The sequence below is a fragment of the Haematobia irritans genome, chromosome 5 (assembly GCF_050003625.1).
Source record: "Haematobia irritans isolate KBUSLIRL chromosome 5, ASM5000362v1, whole genome shotgun sequence".
Taxonomy (NCBI): domain Eukaryota; kingdom Metazoa; phylum Arthropoda; class Insecta; order Diptera; family Muscidae; genus Haematobia; species Haematobia irritans.
In genome coordinates this window covers 160,257,075-160,282,767 of record NC_134401.1, presented here as the reverse complement: position 1 = coordinate 160,282,767, position 25,693 = coordinate 160,257,075, and the positions used below count along the sequence as shown (strand labels likewise).

General features: G+C 30.1%; 1 protein-coding gene across 2 annotated transcripts in view; it reads left to right on the top strand.

Annotated features, from left to right (window-relative positions):
* Nox (NADPH oxidase) overlaps window positions 1–25,693 on the top strand; it is a 64,790-nt gene that overhangs the window by 33,172 nt on the left and 5,925 nt on the right. For both annotated transcript variants that reach the window (XM_075313851.1, XM_075313852.1), the window contains exons 4-11: window positions 2,412–2,526; window positions 2,744–2,841; window positions 13,408–13,528; window positions 13,658–13,808; window positions 18,458–18,543; window positions 18,752–18,876; window positions 18,970–19,202; window positions 23,259–24,591. In XM_075313851.1, coding sequence (XP_075169966.1) covers window positions 2,412–2,526; window positions 2,744–2,841; window positions 13,408–13,528; window positions 13,658–13,808; window positions 18,458–18,543; window positions 18,752–18,876; window positions 18,970–19,202; window positions 23,259–24,591 — 2,262 coding nt within the window. The remainder of the gene's footprint in view (window positions 1–2,411; window positions 2,527–2,743; window positions 2,842–13,407; window positions 13,529–13,657; window positions 13,809–18,457; window positions 18,544–18,751; window positions 18,877–18,969; window positions 19,203–23,258; window positions 24,592–25,693) is intronic.

The following is a 25,693-nucleotide window of genomic DNA, read 5'->3' as shown; positions in this document are numbered from 1 at the left end:
GGACGAGCAGCAGTTCAAGGCAAGCTGGCTTACTGCGGCGAAGAAGGTGGACAAGGTGGCTGTACAAAATCTGATGGCAGGTGTCAAGCGTGAGGCCCGGCAATTCGGATTTGGAAAAGCGAAAGCCTAACTGAATATTTTTCCTGAATTTTATACTAATTGAACTTGAAAAAGAAATTTAATTTGATTTTTTAAATAAACGATTTCACCGATTTACACGTGTTTTCCCTTGACCAAATTTTGACCGTATCACACTTTATGAGAGAGTGTAATTTCGTGAACTGCAGTTAAAAAGTACTCCAGGGCGTTAAATTACTTTCCTGGTTTTAACAACACTTTGTGGAAATCTCTAAATGTGGAGAACAATTTAGTTCAAGTCTCTCACGGAGTAGTTCATTCTTCCTATAAAACAGTTTAAAATTTTTTCTGTGTAGTCAACTATAATTTGAGATATGATTCGTTCACGAGATCTTACATTGAGAGAAAGATACGGGTTTTCACGTTCAAGAACATTTATTCTCGAAGTGGACTGTTGTAAAAAGTCTTCTTCAATTGGCGTTATGGCAATATAATATTCTTTCATCCCTCCTGCCAGGCTTCGTGAGGGTTTTTACAGTAGATCAAAACTTACCTATACCTTCGACTGGCCTAAATAGTTTCAGGAGTTCTTGTTGTGCGCGTATCTTAGAAAAGTTTATATTCCTTCCCTTTATTGTGTACACACAGTATTAGTCCGAAAAACCGGATCATACTCTTCTGGGAGCTCCACTGATTCCACTAGAAAATTAGTCTACACTGAGTAAATTCAACTATCGAGCACCTTTTGCGTTATTGATCTGATCCTCAAAAATGAAATAAGTTTTCTAAAAAAAATAAATTTTTAAAAATTAATATTTTGTATATTATTTCACAAAGTACTATAAAAATTTTAATTAAAGAATTTTTTTATGCTAGCTTGATATAAAAGCAGGCTGGTTTAATTGTAGTTGTAAGAGAAGATGATGCTCAGTGGTGGTGAGAAATGGTTCAATTTAGGAGGAATAATTCTCGTATGAAATTAACATTTAAGACCCAAAAAAATTATTCATATTCCCTTGCCAGATCTATATTAAAGGCTATGGAAATTCGAAGTAGCCAGCGATGAAACATGTGTATAGTCAGACTTGTGTAGATTGGCATCCAGTGTTGCCAGGGAATTTTTTCGGTTTAACCTACAAGGTCAAAAAAGTACCCTACATTCCCGTAGATTCCCAAAAAATCTTTCCAAAAATTTCCCCTACAAAATTCATTAATATCAAAAAACAAGTAAGGAAGGTCTAAAGTCAGTCGGGGCAGACTATATTATACCCTACACCACTTTGTAGATCCACATTTTCGATACTATATCAAATCCGTCAAATGTGTTAGGTGCTTCATATATAGGTTTATGTTCCCATATAAATTTGACCCGATCTGGACAACATTTTTAGACTTATACAAAAATTTAAGTCGGGTAATGCCCTGGGGTGTTAGTAAAAAAATATAGGAATCATTTAAAGGTGAACCAATTTTAAGGCAAATTTGCAAAAGTGCATCTATGATTTATCGGTCCACAGATATAAAGTATCGGAAATTTTTACAATTTTTCGGCAGTGGCGATTTTACAAGGAAAATGTTAGTATTTTGGCCAATTTTTGCGCAAATGAGAAAAAACATATATATGAAAGCTATATCTAAATCCGATTTCAACCAAAACTGACAAGCATAGTTACTATGTTAATTCTACTTCCTGTGCAAAATTTCACCTAAATCGGTTACAACCGATTTTTTTATAAATTACTATCCATTTTTGTCCAAAAAAATCTGATTCAATCACGAAATTAATTTATCCAATTAATTTTTTTATTTGAAATGTATCAATTATAGTGTTAATTGGACATGAAAAAATACTTGATTACAACATTAATTGATTTCACTAGCAGGCTCCATTTAATTTTTTAATTGATTCCATTAAAAAGTTAATTGATGTTGGTTGCAAAACTAAATGAATTTTTTCATTAAAAGAGTAACTATTTTCAATTACTTTATTAACTGTTTTCGGGTTTTTAGTTTGATTAAAGAAATGATTGTTTGAAATAAATGTTTGTTAAGAATTAAAAAATATCCATCACTTTTTTAATTGCATCAATTAATTCTTTAATTGAAAATTTTAAAATCATTGAACTTAATTAACTTAATATTTTCATTTTGATTAAAAAGTTAATTGTATAAATTAATTCATTAATTGAAAAAATTTTCAACTTCAATCAATTTTTTAATTGGAAATATTTTGGTGATATTTCTTTCTGTGTAATGCTTAACCATTTTTTTAAAAATATCCTCTATAAAATTTAATTACGCAGTAAATTTCTTTTCAATTACTTTATTTTCAGTGATGATAGACAAATGGACTATGCCGAGCAATTGGAATCGGTGGCATATGTGATCTGTGGTGAAAATAGTAAAATCACATTTAGAAACTTCAATGAAATATGGAACGCCCGTGGGGTAAGTCTTTATTTTCTTTATTTTGATGGAATCTGTAAACCTGTGTGTATAAAACACAGGTTTACCGATTCCATCAAAATAAAGACTTCCTGTCCTAAAGAAAAACACAATTATGACCTGTTCCATATATTCTTCAATTCTTCACCTACAATGTACTAAAGCACCATTCTTTTTTTGTTCTCTACCATTCCCATGGTTTTATGTTTATGTTTTTTAGATCTTAGATAAATTATATCGTCTCATCGATAATGATGGTACAAATTCCATATCCACAAATCAAATCATGGAATTCATATCACACGTAACAAATGCCAGGTAAGTAATATCGTTGACAAAGAGTCAATGTCATCAAAAATGTGTCTTGTGGTGTTGAAGAGCAAATTGCACAGCCATAAACCCTAGCAAGAGATTCATAGGATAAAAAAGGAATATAAATAATAAACTATGACCATGTTTACATTTTACAATCTGTTGAACAAATTGATATCATGCCGTGTATCACCATCATCATCCCCCAATTAGGCTCTTTCAGCCCCCTCCATATTTTTTGCACAGCCTTTTCTATACACACCTACTGAAAGAGAAATATTTATGGCTAAGAAATAATCTCATGAAGAAGTGTAACATAACTTAAATAGTTTTGTGGATTGTGGAATGGACAGTGGTTCAACAAGGAATAGGAAAAAAATACAATTTGCGTTGTTTAGTCAATTATACTAAAGTACAAAAAGGTATAAAGTTTTTTTCTTTTCACAGCCCTATTTTTGTCTGTCACACGTTGGGCGCCACATAGTGGTTCCAAATCGCTTTTCGGAATCGTAATTTTTCCTAAGTTTGAAATTTTGTGGGTCCCCAGTGGTTCCACCGGCTTACCTGTAGGCGTCTAAAGTGGGTCACCTCGGGGGTATGAAGTTTGTTTTAGGAAATTTTTAAAAATTTTGTCAAAACTTTATTTCTATAGAAAATTTTTGTCAAAATTTTATTTCTATAGAAAATTTTGTCCAAATTTTATTTCTATAGAAGATTTTTCAAAATTTTATTTCTATAGAAGATTTTTCAAAATTTTATTTCTATAGAAAATTTTGTCAAGATTTTATTTCTATTAAAAAATTGTCAAAATTTTATTTGTATAGAAAAATTTATCAAAATTTTATTTCTATAGAAAATTTTGTCAAAATTTTATTTCTATAAAAACTTTTGTCAACATTTTATTTCTACAAAAACTTTTGTCAAAATTGGGAGCCACCGTGGTGCAATGGTTAGCATGCCCGCCTTGCATACACAAGGTCGTGGGTACGATTCCTGCTTCGACCGAACACCAAAAAGTTTTTCAGCGGTGGTTTATCCCACCTCAGTAATGCTGGTGACATTACTGAGAGTTTCAAACCTCTAAGTGGTTTCACTGCAATGTGGGACGCCGTTCGGACTCGGCTATAAAAAGGAGGTCCCTTGTCATTGAGCTTAACATGGAATCGGGCAGCACTCAGTGATAAGAGAGATGTTCACCAATGTGGTATCACAAAGGACTGAATAGTCTAAGTGAGCCTGATACATCGGGCTGCCACCTAACCTAACCTAACATAACCTTTGTCAAAATTTTATTTCTACAGAAAATTTTATCAAAATTTTATTTCTACAGAAAATTTTGTCAAAATTTTATTTCTATAGAAAATTTTGTCAAAATTTCATTTCTATAGAAAATATTATCAAAATTTTATTTCTATAGAAAATTTTGTCAAAATTTTATTTCTATAGAAAATTTTGTCAAAATTATATTTGTAAAGAAAATTTTTTAAAAAATTTATTTCTATCGAAAACTTTGTCAAAATTTTATTTGTAAAGAAAATTTTGTCAATTCAAATTTTATTTGTATAGAAAATTTTGTCAAAATTGTACTTATACAGAAAATTTTGTCAAAATTTTATTTATATAGAAAATTTTGTCAAATTTTTATTTCTATAGAAAATGTTGTCAAAATTTTATTTCTATAGAAAATGTTCTCAAAATTTTATTTCTATAAAAAATGTTGTCAAAATTTTATTTCTATAGAAAATTTTATCAAAATTTTATTTCCAAAGAATATTTTATCAAACTTTTATTTCAAAAGAAAATTTTATCAAATTTTTATTTCCATAGAAAATTTTGCCAAAATTTTATTTCTATAGAAAATTTTGTCAAAATTTTATTTCTATAGAAAATTTTATCAAAATTTTATTTCTATAGAAAATTTTGTCAAAATTTTTTTCTATAAAAAATTTTGTCAAAATTTTATTTCTGTAGAAAATTTTATGAAAATTCTATTTCCAAAGAAAATTTTATTTCCAAAGAAAATTTTATCAAAATTTTATTTCTATAGAAAATTTTACCAAAATTTTATTTCTATAGAAAATGTTGTCAAAATTTTATTTCTATAGAAAATTTTGTCAGAATTTTATTTTTATAAAAACTTTTGTCAAAATTTTATTTCTATTGAAAATTTTGTCAAAATTTTATTTCTTTAGAAAATTTTGTCAGAATTTTATTTCTATAAAACCTTTTGTCAAAATTTTATTTCTATAGAAAATTTTGTCAAAATTTTATTTCTACAGAACCTCTTTCTATAGAAAACTTTGTCAACATTTTATTTCTATAGAAAATTTTGTCAAAATTTTATTTGTAAAGAAAATTTTTTAAAAAATTTATTTCTATCGAAAACTTTGTCAAAATTTTATTTGTAAAGAAAATTTCGTCAATTCAAATTTTATTTGTGTAGAAATTTTTGTCAAAATTTTATTTATACAGAAAATTTTGTCAAAATTTTATTTATATAGAAAATTTTGTCAAAATTTTATTTCTATAGAAAATGTTGTCAAAATTTTATTTCTATAGAAAATGTTCTCAAAATTTTATTTCTATAAAAAATGTTCTCAAAATTTTATTTCTATAGAATATTTTATCAAAATTTTATTTCCAAAGAAATTTTTATCAAACTTTTATTTCAAAAGAAAATTTTATCAATTTTTATTTCCTAGAAAATTTTGCCAAAATTTTATTTCTATAGAAAATTTTATCAAAATTTTATTTCTATAGAAAATTTTGTCAAAATTTTATGTCTATAGAAAATTTTGTCAAAATTTTTTTCTATAAAAAATTTTGTCAAAATTTTATTTCTGTTGAAAATTTTGTCAAAATTTTATTTCTTTAGAAAATTTTGTAAAATGTTATTTCTATAAAAACTTTTGTTTTTATTTCTATTGAAAATTTTGCCAAAATTTTGTCAACATTTTATTTCGTCTAAAGTGGGTCACCTCGGGGGTATGAAATGTTGTTTTAGAAAATTTTTAAAAATTTTGTCAAAACTTTATTTCTATAGAAAATTTTTGTCAAAATTTTATTTCTATAGAAAATTTTGTCAAAATTTTATTTCTATAGAAGATTTTTCAAAATTTTATATCTATAGAAAATTTTGTCAAGATTTTATTTCTATGAAAAAATTGTCAAAATTTGATTTGTATAGAAAAATTTATCAAAATTTTATTTCTATAGAAAATTTTTTCAAAATTTTATTTCTATAGACAATTTTATCAAAATTTTATTTCAATAGAAAATTTTGTCAAAATTTTATTTCTATAGAAAATTTTGCCAAAATTTTATTTCTATAGAAAATTTTGTCAAAATTTTATTTCTATAGAAAATTTTGTCAAAATTTTATTTCTATAGAAAATTTTGTCAAAATTTTATTTCTATAAAAACTTTTGTCAACATTTTATTTCTACAAAAACTTTTGTCAAAATTGGGAGCCACCGTGGTGCAATGGTTAGCATGCCCGCCTTGCATACACAAGGTCGTGGGTTCGATTCCTGCTTCGACCGAACACCAAAAAGTTTTCAGCGGTGGTTTATCCCACCTCAGTAATGCTAGTGACATTACTGAGGGTTTCAAACCTCTAAGTGGTTTCACTGCAATGTGGGACGCCGTTCGGACTGGGCTATAAAAAGGAGGTCCCTTGTCATTGAGCTTAACATGGAATCGGGCAGCACTCAGTGATAAGAGAGATGTTCACCAATGTGGTATCACAAAGGACTGAATAGTCTAAGTGAGCCTGATACATCGGGCTGCCACCTAACCTAACCTAACATAACCTTTGTCAAAATTTTATTTCTACAGAAAATTTTATCAAAATTTTATTTCTACAGAAAATTTTGTCAAAATTTTATTTCTATAGAAAATTTTGTCAAAATTTCATTTCTATAGAAAATATTATCAAAATTTTATTTCTATAGAAAATTTTGTCAAAATTTTATTTCTATAGAAAATTTTGTCAAAATTATATTTGTAAAGAAAATTTTTTAAAAAATTTATTTCTATCGAAAACTTTGTCAAAATTTTATTTGTAAAGAAAATTTTGTCAATTCAAATTTTATTTGTATAGAAAATTTTGTCAAAATTGTATTTATACAGAAAATTTTGTCAAAATTTTATTTATATAGAAAATTTTGTCAAATTTTTATTTTTATAGAAAATGTTGTCAAAATTTTATTTCTATAGAAAATGTTCTCAAAATTTTATTTCTATAAAAAATGTTGTCAAAATTTTATTTCTATAGAAAATTTTATCAAAATTTTATTTCCAAAGAATATTTTATCAAACTTTTATTTCCAAAGAATATTTTATCAAACTTTTATTTCAAAAGAAAATTTTATCAAATTTTTATTTCCATAGAAAATTTTGCCAAAATTTTATTTCTATAGAAAATTTTGTCAAAATTTTATTTCTATAGAAAATTTTATCAAAATTTTATTTCTATAGAAAATTTTGTCAAAATTTTTTTCTATAAAAAATTTTGTCAAAATTTTATTTCTGTAGAAAATTTTATGAAAATTCTATTTCCAAAGAAAATTTTATTTCCAAAGAAAATTTTATCAAAATTTTATTTCTATAGAAAATTTTACCAAAATTTTATTTCTATAGAAAATGTTGTCAAAATTTTATTTCTATAGAAAATTTTGTCAGAATTTTATTTTTATAAAAACTTTTGTCAAAATTTTATTTCTATTGAAAATTTTGTCAAAATTTTATTTCTTTAGAAAATTTTGTCAGAATTTTATTTCTATAAAACCTTTTGTCAAAATTTTATTTCTATAGAAAATTTTGTCAAAATTTTATTTATATAGAAAATTTTGTCAAAATTTTATTTCTATAGAAAATGTTGTCAAAATTTTATTTCTATAGAAAATGTTCTCAAAATTTTATTTCTATAAAAAATGTTCTCAAAATTTTATTTCTATAGAATATTTTATCAAAATTTTATTTCCAAAGAAATTTTTATCAAACTTTTTTTTTTTTCTGTTGAAAATTTTGTCAAAATTTTATTTCTTTAGAAAATTTTGTAAAATGTTATTTCTATAAAAACTTTTGTTTTTATTTCTATTGAAAATTTTGCCAAAATTTTGTCAACATTTTATTTCGTCTAAAGTGGGTCACCTCGGGGGTATGAAATGTTGTTTTAGAAAATTTTTAAAAATTTTGTCAAAACTTTATTTCTATAGAAAATTTTTGTCAAAATTTTATTTCTATAGAAAATTTTGTCAAAATTTTATTTCTATAGAAGATTTTTCAAAATTTTATTTCTATAGAAAATTTTGTCAAGATTTTATTTCTATGAAAAAATTGTCAAAATTTTATTTGTATAGAAAAATTTATCAAAATTTTATTTCTATAGAAAATTTTTTCAAAATTTTATTTCTATAGACAATTTTATCAAAATTTTATTTCAATAGAAAATTTTGTCAAAATTTTATTTCTATAGAAAATTTTGCCAAAATTTTATTTCTATAGAAAATTTTGTCAAAATTTTATTTCTATAGAAAATTTTGTCAAAATTTTATTTCTATAGAAAATTTTGTCAAAATTTTATTTCTATAGAAAATTTTGTCAAAATTTTATTTCTATAAAAACTTTTGTCAACATTTTATTTCTACAAAAACTTTTGTCAAAATTGGGAGCCACCGTGGTGCAATGGTTAGCATGCCCGCCTTGCATACACAAGGTCGTGGGTTCGATTCCTGCTTCGACCGAACACCAAAAAGTTTTCAGCGGTGGTTTATCCCACCTCAGTAATGCTAGTGACATTACTGAGGGTTTCAAACCTCTAAGTGGTTTCACTGCAATGTGGGACGCCGTTCGGACTGGGCTATAAAAAGGAGGTCCCTTGTCATTGAGCTTAACATGGAATCGGGCAGCACTCAGTGATAAGAGAGATGTTCACCAATGTGGTATCACAAAGGACTGAATAGTCTAAGTGAGCCTGATACATCGGGCTGCCACCTAACCTAACCTAACATAACCTTTGTCAAAATTTTATTTCTATAGAAAATTGTATCAAAATTTTATTTCTATAGAAAATTTTGTCAAAATTTCATTTCTATAGAAAATTTTATCAACATTTTATTTCTATAGAAAATTTTGTCAACATTTTATTTCTATAGAAAATGTTGTCAAAATTGTATTTCTATAGAAAATTTTGTCAGAATTTTATTTTTATAAAAACTTTTGTCAAAATTTTATTTCTATTGAAAATTTTGTCAAAATTTTATTTCTTTAGAAAATTTTGTCAGAATTTTATTTCTATAAAAACTTTTGTCAAAATTTTATTTCTATTGAAAATTTTGTCAAAATTTTATTTCTATAGAAAATTTTCTCAACATTTTATTTCTATAGAAAATTTTGTCAAAATTTTATTTCTATAGAAAATTTTGTCAAAATTTTATTTGTAAAGAAAATTTTTTAAAAAATTTATTTCTATCGAAAACTTTGTCAAAATTTTATTTGTAAAGAAAATTTTGTCAATTCAAATTTCATTTGTATAGAAAATTTTGTCAAAATTTTATTTATACAGAAAATTTTGTCAAAATTTTATTTATATAGAAAATTTTGTCAAAATTTTATTTCTATAGAAAATGTTCTCAAAATTTTATTTCTATAGAAAATGTTCTCAAAATTTTATTTCTATAAAAAATGTTCTCAAAATTTTATTTCTATAGAAAATTTTATCAAAATTTTATTTCCAAAGAAATTTTTATCAAACTTTTATTTCAAAAGAAAATTTTATCAAATTTTTATTTCCATAGAAAATTTTGCCAAAATTTTATTTCTATAGAAAATTTTATCAAAATTTTATTTCTATAGAAAATTTTGTCAAAATTTTTTTCTATAAAAAATTTTGTCAAAATTTTATTTCTGTTGAAAATTTTGTCAAAATTTTATTTCTATAGAAAATGTTGTCAAAATTGGGAGCCACCGTGGTGCAATGGTTAGCATGCCCGCCTTGCATACACAAGGTCGTGGGTTCGATTCCTGCTTCGACCGAACACCAAAAAGTTTTCAGCGGTGGTTTATCCCACCTCAGTAATGCTAGTGACATTACTGAGGGTTTCAAACCTCTAAGTGGTTTCACTGCAATGTGGGACGCCGTTCGGACTGGGCTATAAAAAGGAGGTCCCTTGTCATTGAGCTTAACATGGAATCGGGCAGCACTCAGTGATAAGAGAGATGTTCACCAATGTGGTATCACAAAGGACTGAATAGTCTAAGTGAGCCTGATACATCGGGCTGCCACCTAACCTAACCTAACATAACCTTTGTCAAAATTTTATTTCTATAGAAAATTGTATCAAAATTTTATTTCTATAGAAAATTTTGTCAAAATTTCATTTCTATAGAAAATTTTATCAACATTTTATTTCTATAGAAAATTTTGTCAACATTTTATTTCTATAGAAAATGTTGTCAAAATTGTATTTCTATAGAAAATTTTGTCAGAATTTTATTTTTATAAAAACTTTTGTCAAAATTTTATTTCTATTGAAAATTTTGTCAAAATTTTATTTCTTTAGAAAATTTTGTCAGAATTTTATTTCTATAAAAACTTTTGTCAAAATTTTATTTCTATTGAAAATTTTGTCAAAATTTTATTTCTATAGAAAATTTTCTCAACATTTTATTTCTATAGAAAATTTTGTCAAAATTTTATTTCTATAGAAAATTTTGTCAAAATTTTATTTGTAAAGAAAATTTTTTAAAAAATTTATTTCTATCGAAAACTTTGTCAAAATTTTATTTGTAAAAAAAATTTTGTCAATTCAAATTTCATTTGTATAGAAAATTTTGTCAAAATTTTATTTATACAGAAAATTTTGTCAAAATTTTATTTATATAGAAAATTTTGTCAAAATTTTATTTCTATAGAAAATGTTCTCAAAATTTTATTTCTATAGAAAATGTTCTCAAAATTTTATTTCTATAAAAAATGTTCTCAAAATTTTATTTCTATAGAAAATTTTATCAAAATTTTATTTCCAAAGAAATTTTTATCAAACTTTTATTTCAAAAGAAAATTTTATCAAATTTTTATTTCCATAGAAAATTTTGCCAAAATTTTATTTCTATAGAAAATTTTATCAAAATTTTATTTCTATAGAAAATTTTGTCAAAATTTTTTTCTATAAAAAATTTTGTCAAAATTTTATTTCTGTTGAAAATTTTGTCAAAATTTTATTTCTATAGAAAATGTTGTCAAAATTGGGAGCCACCGTGGTGCAATGGTTAGCATGCCCGCCTTGCATACACAAGGTCGTGGGTTCGATTCCTGCTTCGACCGAACACCAAAAAGTTTTCAGCGGTGGTTTATCCCACCTCAGTAATGCTAGTGACATTACTGAGGGTTTCAAACCTCTAAGTGGTTTCACTGCAATGTGGGACGCCGTTCGGACTGGGCTATAAAAAGGAGGTCCCTTGTCATTGAGCTTAACATGGAATCGGGCAGCACTCAGTGATAAGAGAGATGTTCACCAATGTGGTATCACAAAGGACTGAATAGTCTAAGTGAGCCTGATACATCGGGCTGCCACCTAACCTAACCTAACATAACCTTTGTCAAAATTTTATTTCTATAGAAAATTGTATCAAAATTTTATTTCTATAGAAAATTTTGTCAAAATTTCATTTCTATAGAAAATTTTATCAACATTTTATTTCTATAGAAAATTTTGTCAACATTTTATTTCTATAGAAAATGTTGTCAAAATTGTATTTCTATAGAAAATTTTGTCAGAATTTTATTTTTATAAAAACTTTTGTCAAAATTTTATTTCTATTGAAAATTTTGTCAAAATTTTATTTCTTTAGAAAATTTTGTCAGAATTTTATTTCTATAAAAACTTTTGTCAAAATTTTATTTCTATTGAAAATTTTGTCAAAATTTTATTTCTATAGAAAATTTTCTCAACATTTTATTTCTATAGAAAATTTTGTCAAAATTTTATTTCTATAGAAAATTTTGTCAAAATTTTATTTGTAAAGAAAATTTTTTAAAAAATTTATTTCTATCGAAAACTTTGTCAAAATTTTATTTGTAAAGAAAATTTTGTCAATTCAAATTTCATTTGTATAGAAAATTTTGTCAAAATTTTATTTATACAGAAAATTTTGTCAAAATTTTATTTATATAGAAAATTTTGTCAAAATTTTATTTCTATAGAAAATGTTCTCAAAATTTTATTTCTATAGAAAATGTTCTCAAAATTTTATTTCTATAAAAAATGTTCTCAAAATTTTATTTCTATAGAAAATTTTATCAAAATTTTATTTCCAAAGAAATTTTTATCAAACTTTTATTTCAAAAGAAAATTTTATCAAATTTTTATTTCCATAGAAAATTTTGCCAAAATTTTATTTCTATAGAAAATTTTATCAAAATTTTATTTCTATAGAAAATTTTGTCAAAATTTTTTTCTATAAAAAATTTTGTCAAAATTTTATTTCTGTTGAAAATTTTGTCAAAATTTTATTTCTATAGAAAATGTTGTCAAAATTTTATTTCTATAGAAAATTTTGTCAGAATTTTATTTTTATAAAAACTTTTGTCAAAATTTTATTTCTATTGAAAATTTTGTTAAAATTTTATTTCTTTAGAAAATTTTGTCAGAATTTTATTTCTATAAAAACTTTTGTCAAAATTTTATTTCTATTGAAAATTTTGTCAAAATTTTATTTCTATAGAAAATTTTCTCAACATTTTATTTCTATAGAAAATTTTGTCAAAATTTTATTTCTACAGAACCTCTTAATTGGAGAGCAATAATTTACAAAATCTACCAAAACATCAAGAATCTTCCAATCTACCAAACAGTAAAAAAAAATTATCATTTTTGGTAGAATTCTACCAATTGTATCAATCGTGACCTTATCTCATGAACACCCCTGGATCCAGGTATATATACTATAGATCCATCGCTAGATCCAATGTTTTCGCGTTATTAAGGAAAATAAAATAGCTCTTTTCGAATTATTTATTAATACTTAAAGTTTGCCCCAAGTTGGGTGCCAATAAATAATAAATAACTTGATTACAATTATTTTCATTTACCTTATAGCTAGAATCGTCTTCAAAAAATAATTGTATTTTTTTTATCAATATCATACCTTTAAACCCCTGTCTCATCATAGAATCTATGGCAGAAATAAAGAAAACATTCCTAAACGTTTAGAAAGAAATATAAAAAAAGCTCTCACGAAACTGACAGCTACATGGAAAAGCAGCTATTAATCAAATACTCTTGGAGGTTCTGACTTCTTTGTGTGTAGTAATCTTTTAATTAATCTTTAATTTATTACTAAACCTTTACGGCAACAAGTTGTAATGGTGGTCGGTCTTTCATCTCCATTTGTAGTTCTTGCCATGACTAGGATGCTTGGTCAATGCAATTTGTTGAACATCACATATAACTTCAAATCGGAAAAAAAAACTATTGGCATTATTGTATAGCTGTTGCATAAATTATTTATTGTATTCCTTGGGATTTCGTTTTTCGTCTTTATTTTATATTACTCTTCCGCTTTTAGACCACGCACTGGCTTTGATAAAAGCTCTTTGGCCCGTTTAGAGCAACTCTTTCGCAATACTGTGGGAAATGAACGCGAAATACGACGAGAGGAATTTAAGAAAATTGTTATCTCCAAGAATGTAAGTCATGTTAAGTGAGTTGGTCACTAGCTAGAGATGTCGTCATCCATAGCTAATGCCACACCAAAGGAATTCCATTAATTTTACTAACCATTGATTATCCCGTTCTCTGTTTGTGTGTGTTTTCAGCCTTTCTTTACGGAACGTGTTTTCCAAATCTTTGACAAGGATAACTCAGGTTCAATATCATTGCAAGAATTCATAGATGCTATTCAACAATTCTCAGGACAATCGGCTGATGATAAAATACGTTTTCTCTTTAAGGTTTACGATATCGATGGTAATATATATTTGCATATATGTTATTCCTCAGCTATTTATTTAGTCATTCCTTATCCAAAAATGGTGATGTACATGAACCAAATGACCAAAACGGAACAAACAACTTCTTTAAATATAAAGGTGATAGTGAAGTGTTTTGTTGTAGGATATCTAGAATAGGTGTTTTCATTGATATCATAGATCAACAATATGTACCGATTTCCAAGTGTGAATATTGAGATTCACTTGAAGGCTAAAAATTTATAGTGTTCCATTACAATAGCTTATGTTGATTTTGTTCGTTAAACATTTTGTAAAATTAAGTATTGGACAAAATTTAGATTGCACGGAAGTATGAAGTATTCCCAGCAAAAAATACTTCAGCAGTAAGAGATTAGTTGCGCTTTTTGGTATACAATAAAGTAGGTAGTAAACGCACGTAAACGAGTAATTAAACAAATTTATATATCATTCGTTTACGTTATTGCAACCAATTCATGCAGTATAGATGCATGAAAGGTAGCGCTGTTTTCCTTCACGCCAACAATGCTATCTATACTCAAGACTTTATATCACTTCTGAGCAGTATTTCTATTAAAATGAGCAATTATATCAGCGCTATGTAGAAGCTGCTCTAAATCGGGACATCGTCCACAAAAATCAGCGCTGATTCGGTTGTTTTGTAAGCAGTTGGTACTGCCTCTCTCCCTTACAATCCTGCTGAAATTGTGCTCCATTTTTTGCTAGGATTTATAAGAGCTTGCCCCATGTTGGGCGCCAATATGAATTTTTTCTGTTTATTTAATTTTGAGAAATCATATTGTTTAGTATGATTTGTGTAATATTCACTACATAGAAAAAAATTTCACGAAAATTTTTCCAATTAAAATCTTAATTGAGTTTTTAAAAATATTCAATTAAAAATTTGTTTCAACAATTTTTTTAATTGAAACAAAAATCAATCACGCAAATTAATAGTATCAATTAATTTTTTAATTGATATTATCATTTCTGTGAATGAAGACGTTTCAATTAAAAAAATAATTGGATCAATTAATTGATAAAAATGTAAAAAAAAATCTTATTTACCAACATAACAGGTGTTATTGTTCCAAAAATAAATTGAATAAATAATGCAAGACAAAAATAAATAACATTCAAGTTTTTTCTTCTTGTAACGACTTAATGAAACGTTTGCTAAATGTTTGCATTCAATGTGTACTGTTTTGTTTCCTATATTTTACTAAGCACCGCAGTACTTTTCAGTTTAGGTTTGGTTTCCACTCACGAACAAAAACAGTACAAAACGAAAGGCCAGTGCCATTATCTTGGGTTTTCGTTTCGTTTTGGATATGGTTTGGATGTGGATTGTACGAAACGAAACAATTGGAAACATTTTGTTTTGTTAGTTTTCGTACGCTGATTTGAATACCTGTCTGAAAAATACCAAGGCATGCGAACATTGCCCCACGTTGGGCGCCAATAAGATTTTTTCTGTTTAACCCATTAACGCCCAAAATGAAGCTGCAGAACAAAAATTAATTTTATGCGTTTTTATTAACTCAGTAACGACTAAATAAAAATATTTAAATAAAAAACTGAAACTTTTTAGAAAAAGGGTGTGTCGATGTGGGGACATTGGGCTGATTAAGTATGAAATTCTCCAAAAATCTCCATTAACTGGTAGTACAATTTTAAACTTAATAGTTTTATCTACACACAAGGGAGCCACCGTGGTGCAATGGTTAGCATGGCCGCCTTGCATACACAAGGTCGTGGGTTCGATTCCTGCTTCGACCGAACACCAAAAAGTTTTTCAACGGTGGATTATCCCACCTCAGTAGGTTCCGCCGTGGTGCAATGGTTAGCATGCCCGCCTTGCATACACAAGGTCGTGGGTTCGATTCCTGCTTCGACCGAACACCAAAAGTTTTTCAGCGGTGGATTATCCTACCTCAGTAATGCTGGTGACATTTCTGAGGCTTACAAAGCTTCTCTAAGTGGTTTCACTGTAACGTGGAACGCCGTTCGGACTCGGCTATAAAAAGGAGGTCCCTTGTCATTGAGCTTAACATAGAATCGGGCAGCACTCAGTGATAAGAGAGAAGTTCACCAATGTGGTATCACAATAGTCTAAGTGAGCCTGATACATCGGGCTGCCACCTAACCTAACCCACCTCAGTAATGCTGGTGACATTTCTGAGGGTTTCAAAACTTCTCTAAATGGTTTCACTGCAATGTGGAACGCCTTTCAGACTCGGCTATAAAACGGAGGTCCCTTGTCAATGAGCTTAACATGGAATCGGGCAGCACTCCGTGAGAAGTTCACCAATGTGGTATTACAATGGACTGAATAGTCTAAGTGAGCCTGATACATCGGGCTGACACCTAACCTAACCTATCCTAATCTGCACTCAATCGATATATTATATGCGAAAAATTATATATTTTACATCACTTGGTACATATAGAACTATTGAAAGTATTTTAAGAATGTTATACGAATAATAACACAAATATAACGCATTGAATATGACACATGTTTATCAAATGCGACCAAGTGTATTTGTTTATAGATCTGATGCAGTATAAAGCTGTCATACGTGTATTTAAAATTACAAAAATAACGGGTAGTTCATAGTTGTTTGACTACAAACAGGTGTCCTCATATGGGGACAGAGGGCGGTAATGGGTTAAAAAAAAACTTGTCTTAAGTTTTGGGAAATTATCGAAGGTTGCCCCACGTTGGGCGCCAATAATTTGTTTTTTGTTTAATCAACAACTTGTCCCAAATTTTGAGAAATCATCGTTGGGCGCCAATAAGAATTGTTTTCTGTTGAAACATCAACCCAGAAAAAAATTGGAACTTGTTCTAAAGACACAACTTTAAAAGCATTTCCAAAAATGTCCTCCAATGATGTTCTTTAGTTTTACAACAACACAGGTAGCTCTTTTAATTCAGTTCTTTATAACTCACTTTTTAATATTTCTAATGGGTAATTTTAGAAAAATTGCGAATTTTTGAAGGTTATTGAAAGGCGTTAAAATCCATAAAAATTAGAAAAATTATTTATTGAGCAAAATATCACAAAATTTCTTATTCTTAATTCACATCCAAAATTTGAATTTGGATCAAAGCTTAAGAAGTGTTACAAACTCGATGCAACCGCTGTTGAAATGGTGAACATCCGTCCTATGACAAGCCCATATTAAATGCATCGCTTCTGCGCCAATTTTGCACCACTTCCGGATCAAAAACGAACATTTTCACCATTTTTTTGGGTACTCTTTTTTTGCTGGATAGTGGTAAGTAGAGGTCGAGAGTTAGAGCCAATCGGAAAGGCCCTCGAACCGGTAATATAACCCCCATTTTTTAGAGGTAAAGCTACTGATGCCATTTGAATATCTGTCTGTAAAATAGCGAGGCAAGCGATTATTGCCCCACGTTGGGCGCCAATAAGATTTTTTTTTAGGTTTAAAGAACAACTTATCTCAAATTTTGAGAAATCATCGAAGATTGCCCCACATTGGGCGCCAATAAGAATTGTTTTCAGTTTAAACAACAACTTGTCCCGAATTTTGAGAAAAATCTTGGGTAACACAAACCATACTCACATAGTTCTCAATTCGTCTCACATATTCACTTTGTAACAGCGAAGACAGCGAGATTCACAGAGAATCGTAAATCGTGGATCAAAAAATCGAACTATGGATCAATTAGAGAATCGACGTACACAAACTTTTGAAGGAATGTGCCATACGTACCTATAGTTGTAAGATGGGATCGAGAGTTAGAGTCATTCGAAAAAACCCTCGAGCCGGTAATATAATCCCAAGCTACTGATGCCATTTGAATACATGTCTTTCCAATTTTTCTTTCACCAAGTCCAGGCGACGATTGTGGTAATCGAATGATATTAGCTTTATTTGAGTATTTTGCGATAATGAATCAGATAATGTGGCAATGGTTAGCATGCCCGCCGAAAGTTTTTCAGCGGACTCGGCTATAAAAAAGAGGTATAAAGGTCATAGTATTGGGCCGAACTAATTAATAAGAGAGAAGTTCAACAAATCACAATGGATTTAATAGTCTTAGTGAGCCTTAAATAACGGCCTGTCTATACTATACCTAACCTAGATAGTCTTTAAATCGAGAATTTGAAATCACAATTGATCTCCTTGAAGCTTTCAACCCAAAATGATGCACCCTTTTTTCAATATTTTCTCCACAATGAAGGTCATATGCCCTGCAAATACCTATGGCCAACAAAATGTTGCATTGCAAGTTCAGGTCTTTAAACTACAGAAAAATTATGTGTGTAATGCACTTTTATCCATTCCAGTTCATTGGTTAGTTTACAGGCCGTCCATATACCAAGGGTTCAATTGTACGTTTGGTGATTCTCTTGATGATGTTAATATTTTTGGAAATAATTTCAAGGTATTTTACAATGGCATTGAGGATATTTTCTTATGTTTCTGGAAACATAAGTAAGAAACTTTTAATGTTATGTGGTGAGGCTAAAGACTGGCCATACTCTTAGAATGGGACTCCATTACCATCTGTATACTTGTGTGTTGTTATTGTCCATGTTTTGTTTGTTTCTTTCTTTCTTTCTTCTCCTCAACTAAGAAGACGATTAACCATTTATTGATTTATTACTTAAGGTGATGGTCTGATACAACACAAGGAACTGCATGATGTCATACGTGCCTGCATGGAAGAGAATGGCATGGAATTCTCCGAAGATCAAGTAAATATCATAAAACAATAATAATAATAATAATGATTTATATGTAGCATTGCATCCATTTTGTCTCTCGCATTATCCCCACCACAACAGGACAATTGGGAATAGTCCATAATATTGACAATAACTCTTTATTTTGTTTTCTGTTTCTCCACTTCCACGCTTTTTACCTTGGTGACTTTTTAACAAATATGCGCTTGTGCCCGGCTAGATTGAAGATCTGACAACGGCTATGTTTGAAGATGCCGATCCATACAATCGTGGCGAAATTACTTATGAGGCTTTAAAAAATCAATTACACAAACATGGAGGTTTATTGGAGAATCTAAGCATAACGTGGGTAGAAGAAACAAATATATGCTTAAGCATTTTCTATGTTCCTCCATAAATATGGGCATATTAATTTAATTTATTTTTGCCTATTTCCAGAATTGATCGTTGGTTGGTGCCTTTGGGCCAGGAGGCTCCTGCTAATAAATCCAAATCGAAATTATGGAATTCCATACCCATACCACATCAATTGACTCCAGCCTATATGAGGAATAATCATGTTTTTGTGACTTATCTTTTTCTCTATATTGCTATAAATGTATGCCTGTTTGTATCCAGAGCCATTCAATATAGAGCCAGTAATGGATTTGTTATAATGGCTAGATCTTGTGGTAAGTTAGTGAAAAAACAAAACAGTATACATGGATTTATGGGATGACTGATATGTAATGCAACAATGTAGAGCGCTATAGTTGTAGTGTTCAAAAGCAAAAACTGTCGGAAATAATCTAAAATTTTAGAATCTGTCTAGGTTTGTTCGAATTGGCTACCTTTGGTACAAATTATGACCTTCAAACGGCGGACATAGCCATCAAACACTACACGCTACCATAGCCGAAGTTACCAATAGGGCTGTTTTCTTTTAGCACTGGATATGCTAAGCCGTTAAGGACTAAAATAAAACAGAGTACCTGTTTATCCAGGACATCTCCAAAAATATGCAACACTGTCATCAGCTGTTTAAAAACAATCACAGAAAAGAAGTGAAATCTTGCATTTTTAATGTATGAAATGCTTCAATTAGTAATAAATATTTACTGCTGCGATTATTTATGACACTGTATCACTTTGAATTTCATGTTTTTCGATAAAATAGTCACAATAAATTGCTATTGTGAATCGAAGAAGCGTCACTTTATCCAAATACAATCTGGCAACATCGGCGCGACTTGCACTGATGAGATGTTCTGGATAGAACACCAGTGCAACGATGTTCTGGATAGCCCATACAAATGTTGCATCCAGTACAAAAAGAAAACAGCCCTAATGTCATCAGTGGCGCGAAACCATACAAGACTGCGGGCCCCAACGGAATTTCTATGCGAATCATTTGGAATACTGGTAGTTGAGAACCTGACAAGACTCCTCAATTTGTCCTTGGAATCACTCATTATACCCGATGTCTGGAAAATGGGTAGGTTGATTCCATTACTGAACACAGGCAAAGATTCGCCTCCCCACCCTTGTGGAGAAATTTCCAGCTGCTACCCATCAACATGGATTCCGACGACGACTGTTTCGCATGCCATGTATGCCAACATCAATAGAGGACATAATCAGCCCTTGTGGCGCTAGACCTATCGAAGGCATTCTATGCCGTCAACCATGCCAGACTCTTCGAGGACATCGAAAATACGTTCCTACCAGCTGGAACCAAGTGTTGGGCTCTCAATTATCTGCTCGGGCGCCAGTCGTATATGGAATTTAGGGATAAGAAGTCAAGACACTGTATGGTGAAAGAGCAATTTCCCCAAGGTGAGGTGACATCTGCGGCACTGTTCAAGCTCTACCTATCCTCTATTCCTATTTTCTGTATTAGTGTGTAAATATAACCATAGCGATAGGCGGTAGGCGAACACTTATTTACGTGTATTTCTTATGGGAAGCCCAAAATCCGCCACGGAATACCGTGACGGCTAGCGGCGTGTCGCTAAATTAAAACTTATTCTAACTCCTTGGCGAAAACTGGTATAGTGTTGCTATCGCTTATCAATTTTTTTAACTCACCACTAGGAATTGCTGTTGCCTGGAGACGTGTAGATTATTTTTTCTTGAAATAACTCAACAAATAACAAGCCATTGTATGTTTTTATTCAACTTCATTGTTTAATATTGTCAAAGCGTGCTGTATTGACAACAAAAACGCTAGGAAACGTGAAAAAGGGAATTATTCGCCGTCGAGCTTATTGTATTTGCCGTTGCGGCAAAAATGTTTCGCCTACCGCCTATCGCTATGGTTATATTTACACACTTAACATATGTGGACGATTGTACAATCATGGCATACGGGCCCAAGTGTTGGGTTCTCAATTATCTGCTGGGGCGCCAGTCGTATGTGGAATTTAGGGATAAGAAGTCAGGACCCTGTAGAGTGAAAGAGGCAGTTCCCTAAGGTGGGGTTATAACTCCGGCACTGTTCAATCTCCACATATCCTCTCTATTCCACCGCTTCCTGACGTGATCGAAATTGTATCATATGCGGACGATTGTACAATCATGGCATCCGGGTCCATTGTTGATGATGTATGCGATCGATTAAACGTCCTACTGATCTTATCAGTTATTTAACTGCGAGAATTTTGAGGATATCCTCCATCAAATCCTCAGTCACACCGTTCACTTCATTGACGGTAGAAGTACACAGACAGTCGAATGCCAGAACCGATGGGAGTCAATAATTCCGACTATAAATTATCACAAGATTCTCGGGGTCACCTTCGACGGCCTTTTCAAGTCGTCTATCCATGCCACTGCTACTTGTGATATGGTCTGCGGTAAAAACAAGGCAAGTGTTTAACTATGCAGCACCATTGTGAACGCCTCAAACAAGCGAAACACAGTGGAATAACATAGAGACCTTTCAGAACGCTGCCCTTAATACAGCGACAGGATGTCTTCGTAGCACACACCTGGATCACCTTCATGTGGAGGCAATATCTCCTGGTGGTAGCAACCCACAGTAGCCATCGAAATCACCACCACTCGGGAATGTAAGGGTTTATTTTCATCTTTTAGAACGTTACAAAAGAGAGCCTCTGGATCAGGCAGCATGTCAGACAGGTCTGATCAGGATTCATGATAATACTGTAGCTGAAGTGGTGAGAAACTACAAAGTTAATTTTATTGTCGGAACTCAATCACCGCCCATAGCACCGGAGGAACTAAGATCAGGCAAAATCGGCCGCCTACCTATCAGTGTATTTTAGCAGCGTTGCGTATATCTATCTGTAGCCAAGTCACATGATACACGTCACTTTTTCGCTTTCCCAACTAAATCTACTAGAGTCACCACCAGATCACTCTGGACCAGATAATGAAGATGACCCAATTTTGGCAAAAACTGCTCGGCGGCTTAATTCTTTTTACTGGACACATCTCATCCTTGTCGAAGAGTTCCTTGATCTAGATACAAGCTTATGTGCCAAAGCGCCCTCACAACAGTCCACAGAAAAAAATTTCACGAAAAATTTTCCAATTAAAATTTTAATTGAGTTTTAAAAAATTTTCAATTAAAAATTTAATTGAGTCAACAAATTTGTTAATTGAAATAAATATCAATCACACAAATTAATAGTATCAATTAAATATTTAATTGGATCAATTATTTTTTTAATTGACTGTCAATTAATTTTTTAATTGATACTATCATTTCTGTGATTGAAGACATTTCAATTAAAAAATTAATTGGATCAATTAATTTCGTGATTGAATCAGAAAATTTTTTTTTGTGTGTCAGGGTTTTCAACTCTGCCCAAGAACTGCAAACCCCCATTTGGAAAATACAAATAACTCCAAAGGGAAAATACAAACAACTCCAAAGGGCTACAACGACAACATCACACGCTGTATGAAAGTGGCTCTGCGGTATTGTTCCATTCCCGGCAAAGCTCCGTCTTGTGATGATCGACACTTTAGTTTTTTTTAGTACCAACCCTACTCTCCAAAATACCCCAGGCATAAAAGTATAACTGATGGAGAGTTTGGTGGCAATTCTGCGGTAGAAATGAAGCGAGGAACCTCTCATATAAGACTCTCTTAGTTGACACGCGATAAGTTAGATTGTGCGGAGTCCTGTTGATTCCAACCATGGTCTGCGGCCGAAATGTTTGTCTAAGGCTTCAAAACAACCTTTAGGATAATTTCCCCATAACATATTCGGCATTTGTTATGACAGCACGGTCGAATACGAGCGGAAAGTGGCCATCAATCGTTACGGCGGACCACACCATCGGCGACCTGTTTATCGGCGACCCGATTATTATATTTGTTAAATTTGGAATGGCTTCTAATCGAAGAAAAGGAAATTCGTTAACTAGCCACTTTCGTCCTCCTTCCAGTCTTACCTTGGTTGTCTACAGTCTAACTCATTTTATGTGCATCAGTGAGCAACACGGCCAGTATCACGGTACGAGAAACAAAAAAGACTTATTTTTCTACCATGCATGAAATTCATCGCGAATAACTTTATTTCTGAATGCAATAGATCAACATGCTTTTGAAGGCTTTAAAAAAAATAAAATCAATTCTCACTGGAAAAAAATAGGTCAGCTGTCAGAAGAGCGGTTTAGAAATGATAGGAACCTGAAGTGGGTTGCAATAGATATCAGCCACCCTGTATATATTATTCCATGAAATTATTACTTTAAATGCAATTCCTTTATTTTCAGGTCAATGTTTGAATTTCAATTGTGCCTGGGTCTTGGTGCTTATGCTAAGGCATACGCTGACTTATTTAAGATCTCGAGGTCTCTCAACCTATCTACCCGTGGACAATCACATTTACCTGCACAAACTCACCGGCATTGTTATTTCTGTATTCAGTTTAATCCATACCATAATGCATCTCTTCAATTTCTCTATGATTGTGGTCAATGATCCGAATATCAATGCTGGCAACTATACCATAGGTGAATGGTTACTAACCGAACGTCCTGGCCTATTTGGCCTTATTCCGGGATGTGCCAATCCCACTGGTATTGCACTAATTGTAATTCTCTTGATTATGTTCATATGCTCACAACCGTTTGTAAGACGCAAGGGTTCGTTTGAGGTATTCTATTGGACACATTTGCTGTATATACCATTTTGGATTTTGCTACTTTTCCATGGACCCAATTTTTGGAAATGGTTTTTGGCTCCAGGTATTATCTACATAGTTGAAAGAGTTTTACGTTTTGTTTGGATGCGTGGTGATCATGGCAAAACCTATATAAGTTCCGGTCTCCTATTGCCTTCGAAAGTTATCCATTTGGTTATAAAACGCCCGTATAATTTCAATTTTCGTCCTGGCGATTATGTATTTGTGAATATTCCTGTTATAGCCAATTATGAATGGCATCCCTTCACCATAAGTTCAGCTCCGGAACAGGAAGACTATATGTGGTTACACATACGTACGGTAGGTGAATGGACCAATCGGCTTTATCGCTACTTTGAAAAGGAGCAACAACGTTTGCATAAAGGCGATGTTATAGCCCATAAACAGGCTATACCCACCTCAAGTCTCTTGCAAATTAGTGAAGAGAACAGTAGAACTACATCACCTACTCCTCAAACTGACTTTTTGGCTCAAAATCTTTCGAAAATTCAACATAGTTCTAGTTTTGATTCGGCCTTGGTGTCGAAAACCTTGCAAGATATGCAAATGTCCTCGCCCACTAGATCTCCCAGACATAATTATACTCCATCCAAATTGGCCACCGAAAGTGTAAGTGCTAGTCATGTGGAGGCCACAAGTAGCACTGGTAGTGATCGCATACGTAGCATTAAGAAATCACTGCAGAGAACATTTTCACGCAAGGATCAAGCAACAAAGGAGAAGAGATTATCAGGTCATTCCAATGATGGTTTCGTTACGGATGAAAATGATTTGTCTGGCACAACGGAATTGGGTAAACGGAGAAAGTTGAAAAAATTACTGGCGGATAAACCTCCATTAGAGAAGAGTATATCAATGCCGGATATAGGAGTAAAGACGAAGAAGAGAGATCATTTCAAAGCGTAAGTATAAAAATTACCACCTCGAAGGACTATTTTTCTTCACGAAAACATTTTAAATATTTATGTCAGATCATAATGTTTGAACCATATTGAGAATAGGAATTTTGTCAAAATTTTCTATAGGAATAAAATATTGTCAAAATTTTCTATAGAAATAAAATTTTGTCGAAAATTCCTATAGAACAAAAATTTTGACAAAATTTTCTATAGAAATAAAATTTTGACAAACTAAAGAAAAAGAAATACAATTTTAACAAAATTTTCTATAGACATAAAATATTGAAAAAAAAAGATTCTATAGAAATGAAATTTTGAAAAAAATATTCTATAGAAATAAAATTTTGACAAAAATTTCTATAGATATAAAATTTTGCCAAAAATTTTCATAGAAATAAAATTTTGACAAAATTTTCTATGAAAAAAAATTTGACAAAAATTTCTATAGAAATAAAATTTTGACAAAATCTTTTACAGAAATAAATTTTTGACAAAATTTTTTATAGAAATAAAATTTTGCCAAAATTTTCTTTAGAAATAAAATTTTGCCAAAATTTTCTTTAGAAATAAAATTTTGGCAAAATTTTCTATAGAAATAAAATTTTGACAAAATTTTGTATAGAAATAAAATTTTGACAAAATTTTCTATAGGAATAAATTTTTGACAAAATTTTCTATAGGAATAACATTTTGACAAAATTTTTTATAGATATAAAATTTTGAAAAAATTTTCTATAGATATAAAATTTTGACAAAATTTTTATTTTTATAGAAGATTTGGTCGAAATTTTATTCCTATAGAAAATTTTGTCAAAATTCTATTTTTATAGAAGGTTTTGTCAACATTTTATTTCTATAGAAAATTTTTAGCAAAATTTTATTTCTATAGAAAATTTTTGGCAAAATTTTATTTCTGTATAAAATTTTTGGCAAATTTTATTTCTATAGAAAATTTTGTCAAAACTTTATTTCTATAGATTTTGTCAAAATTTTATTTCTTTATATTTTGTCAAAATTTTATTTCTATAGAAAATTTTGTCAAAATTGAATTTCTATAGAAAATTTTGTCAAAATTTTATTTCTGTTTTATTTCTTTATATTTAAA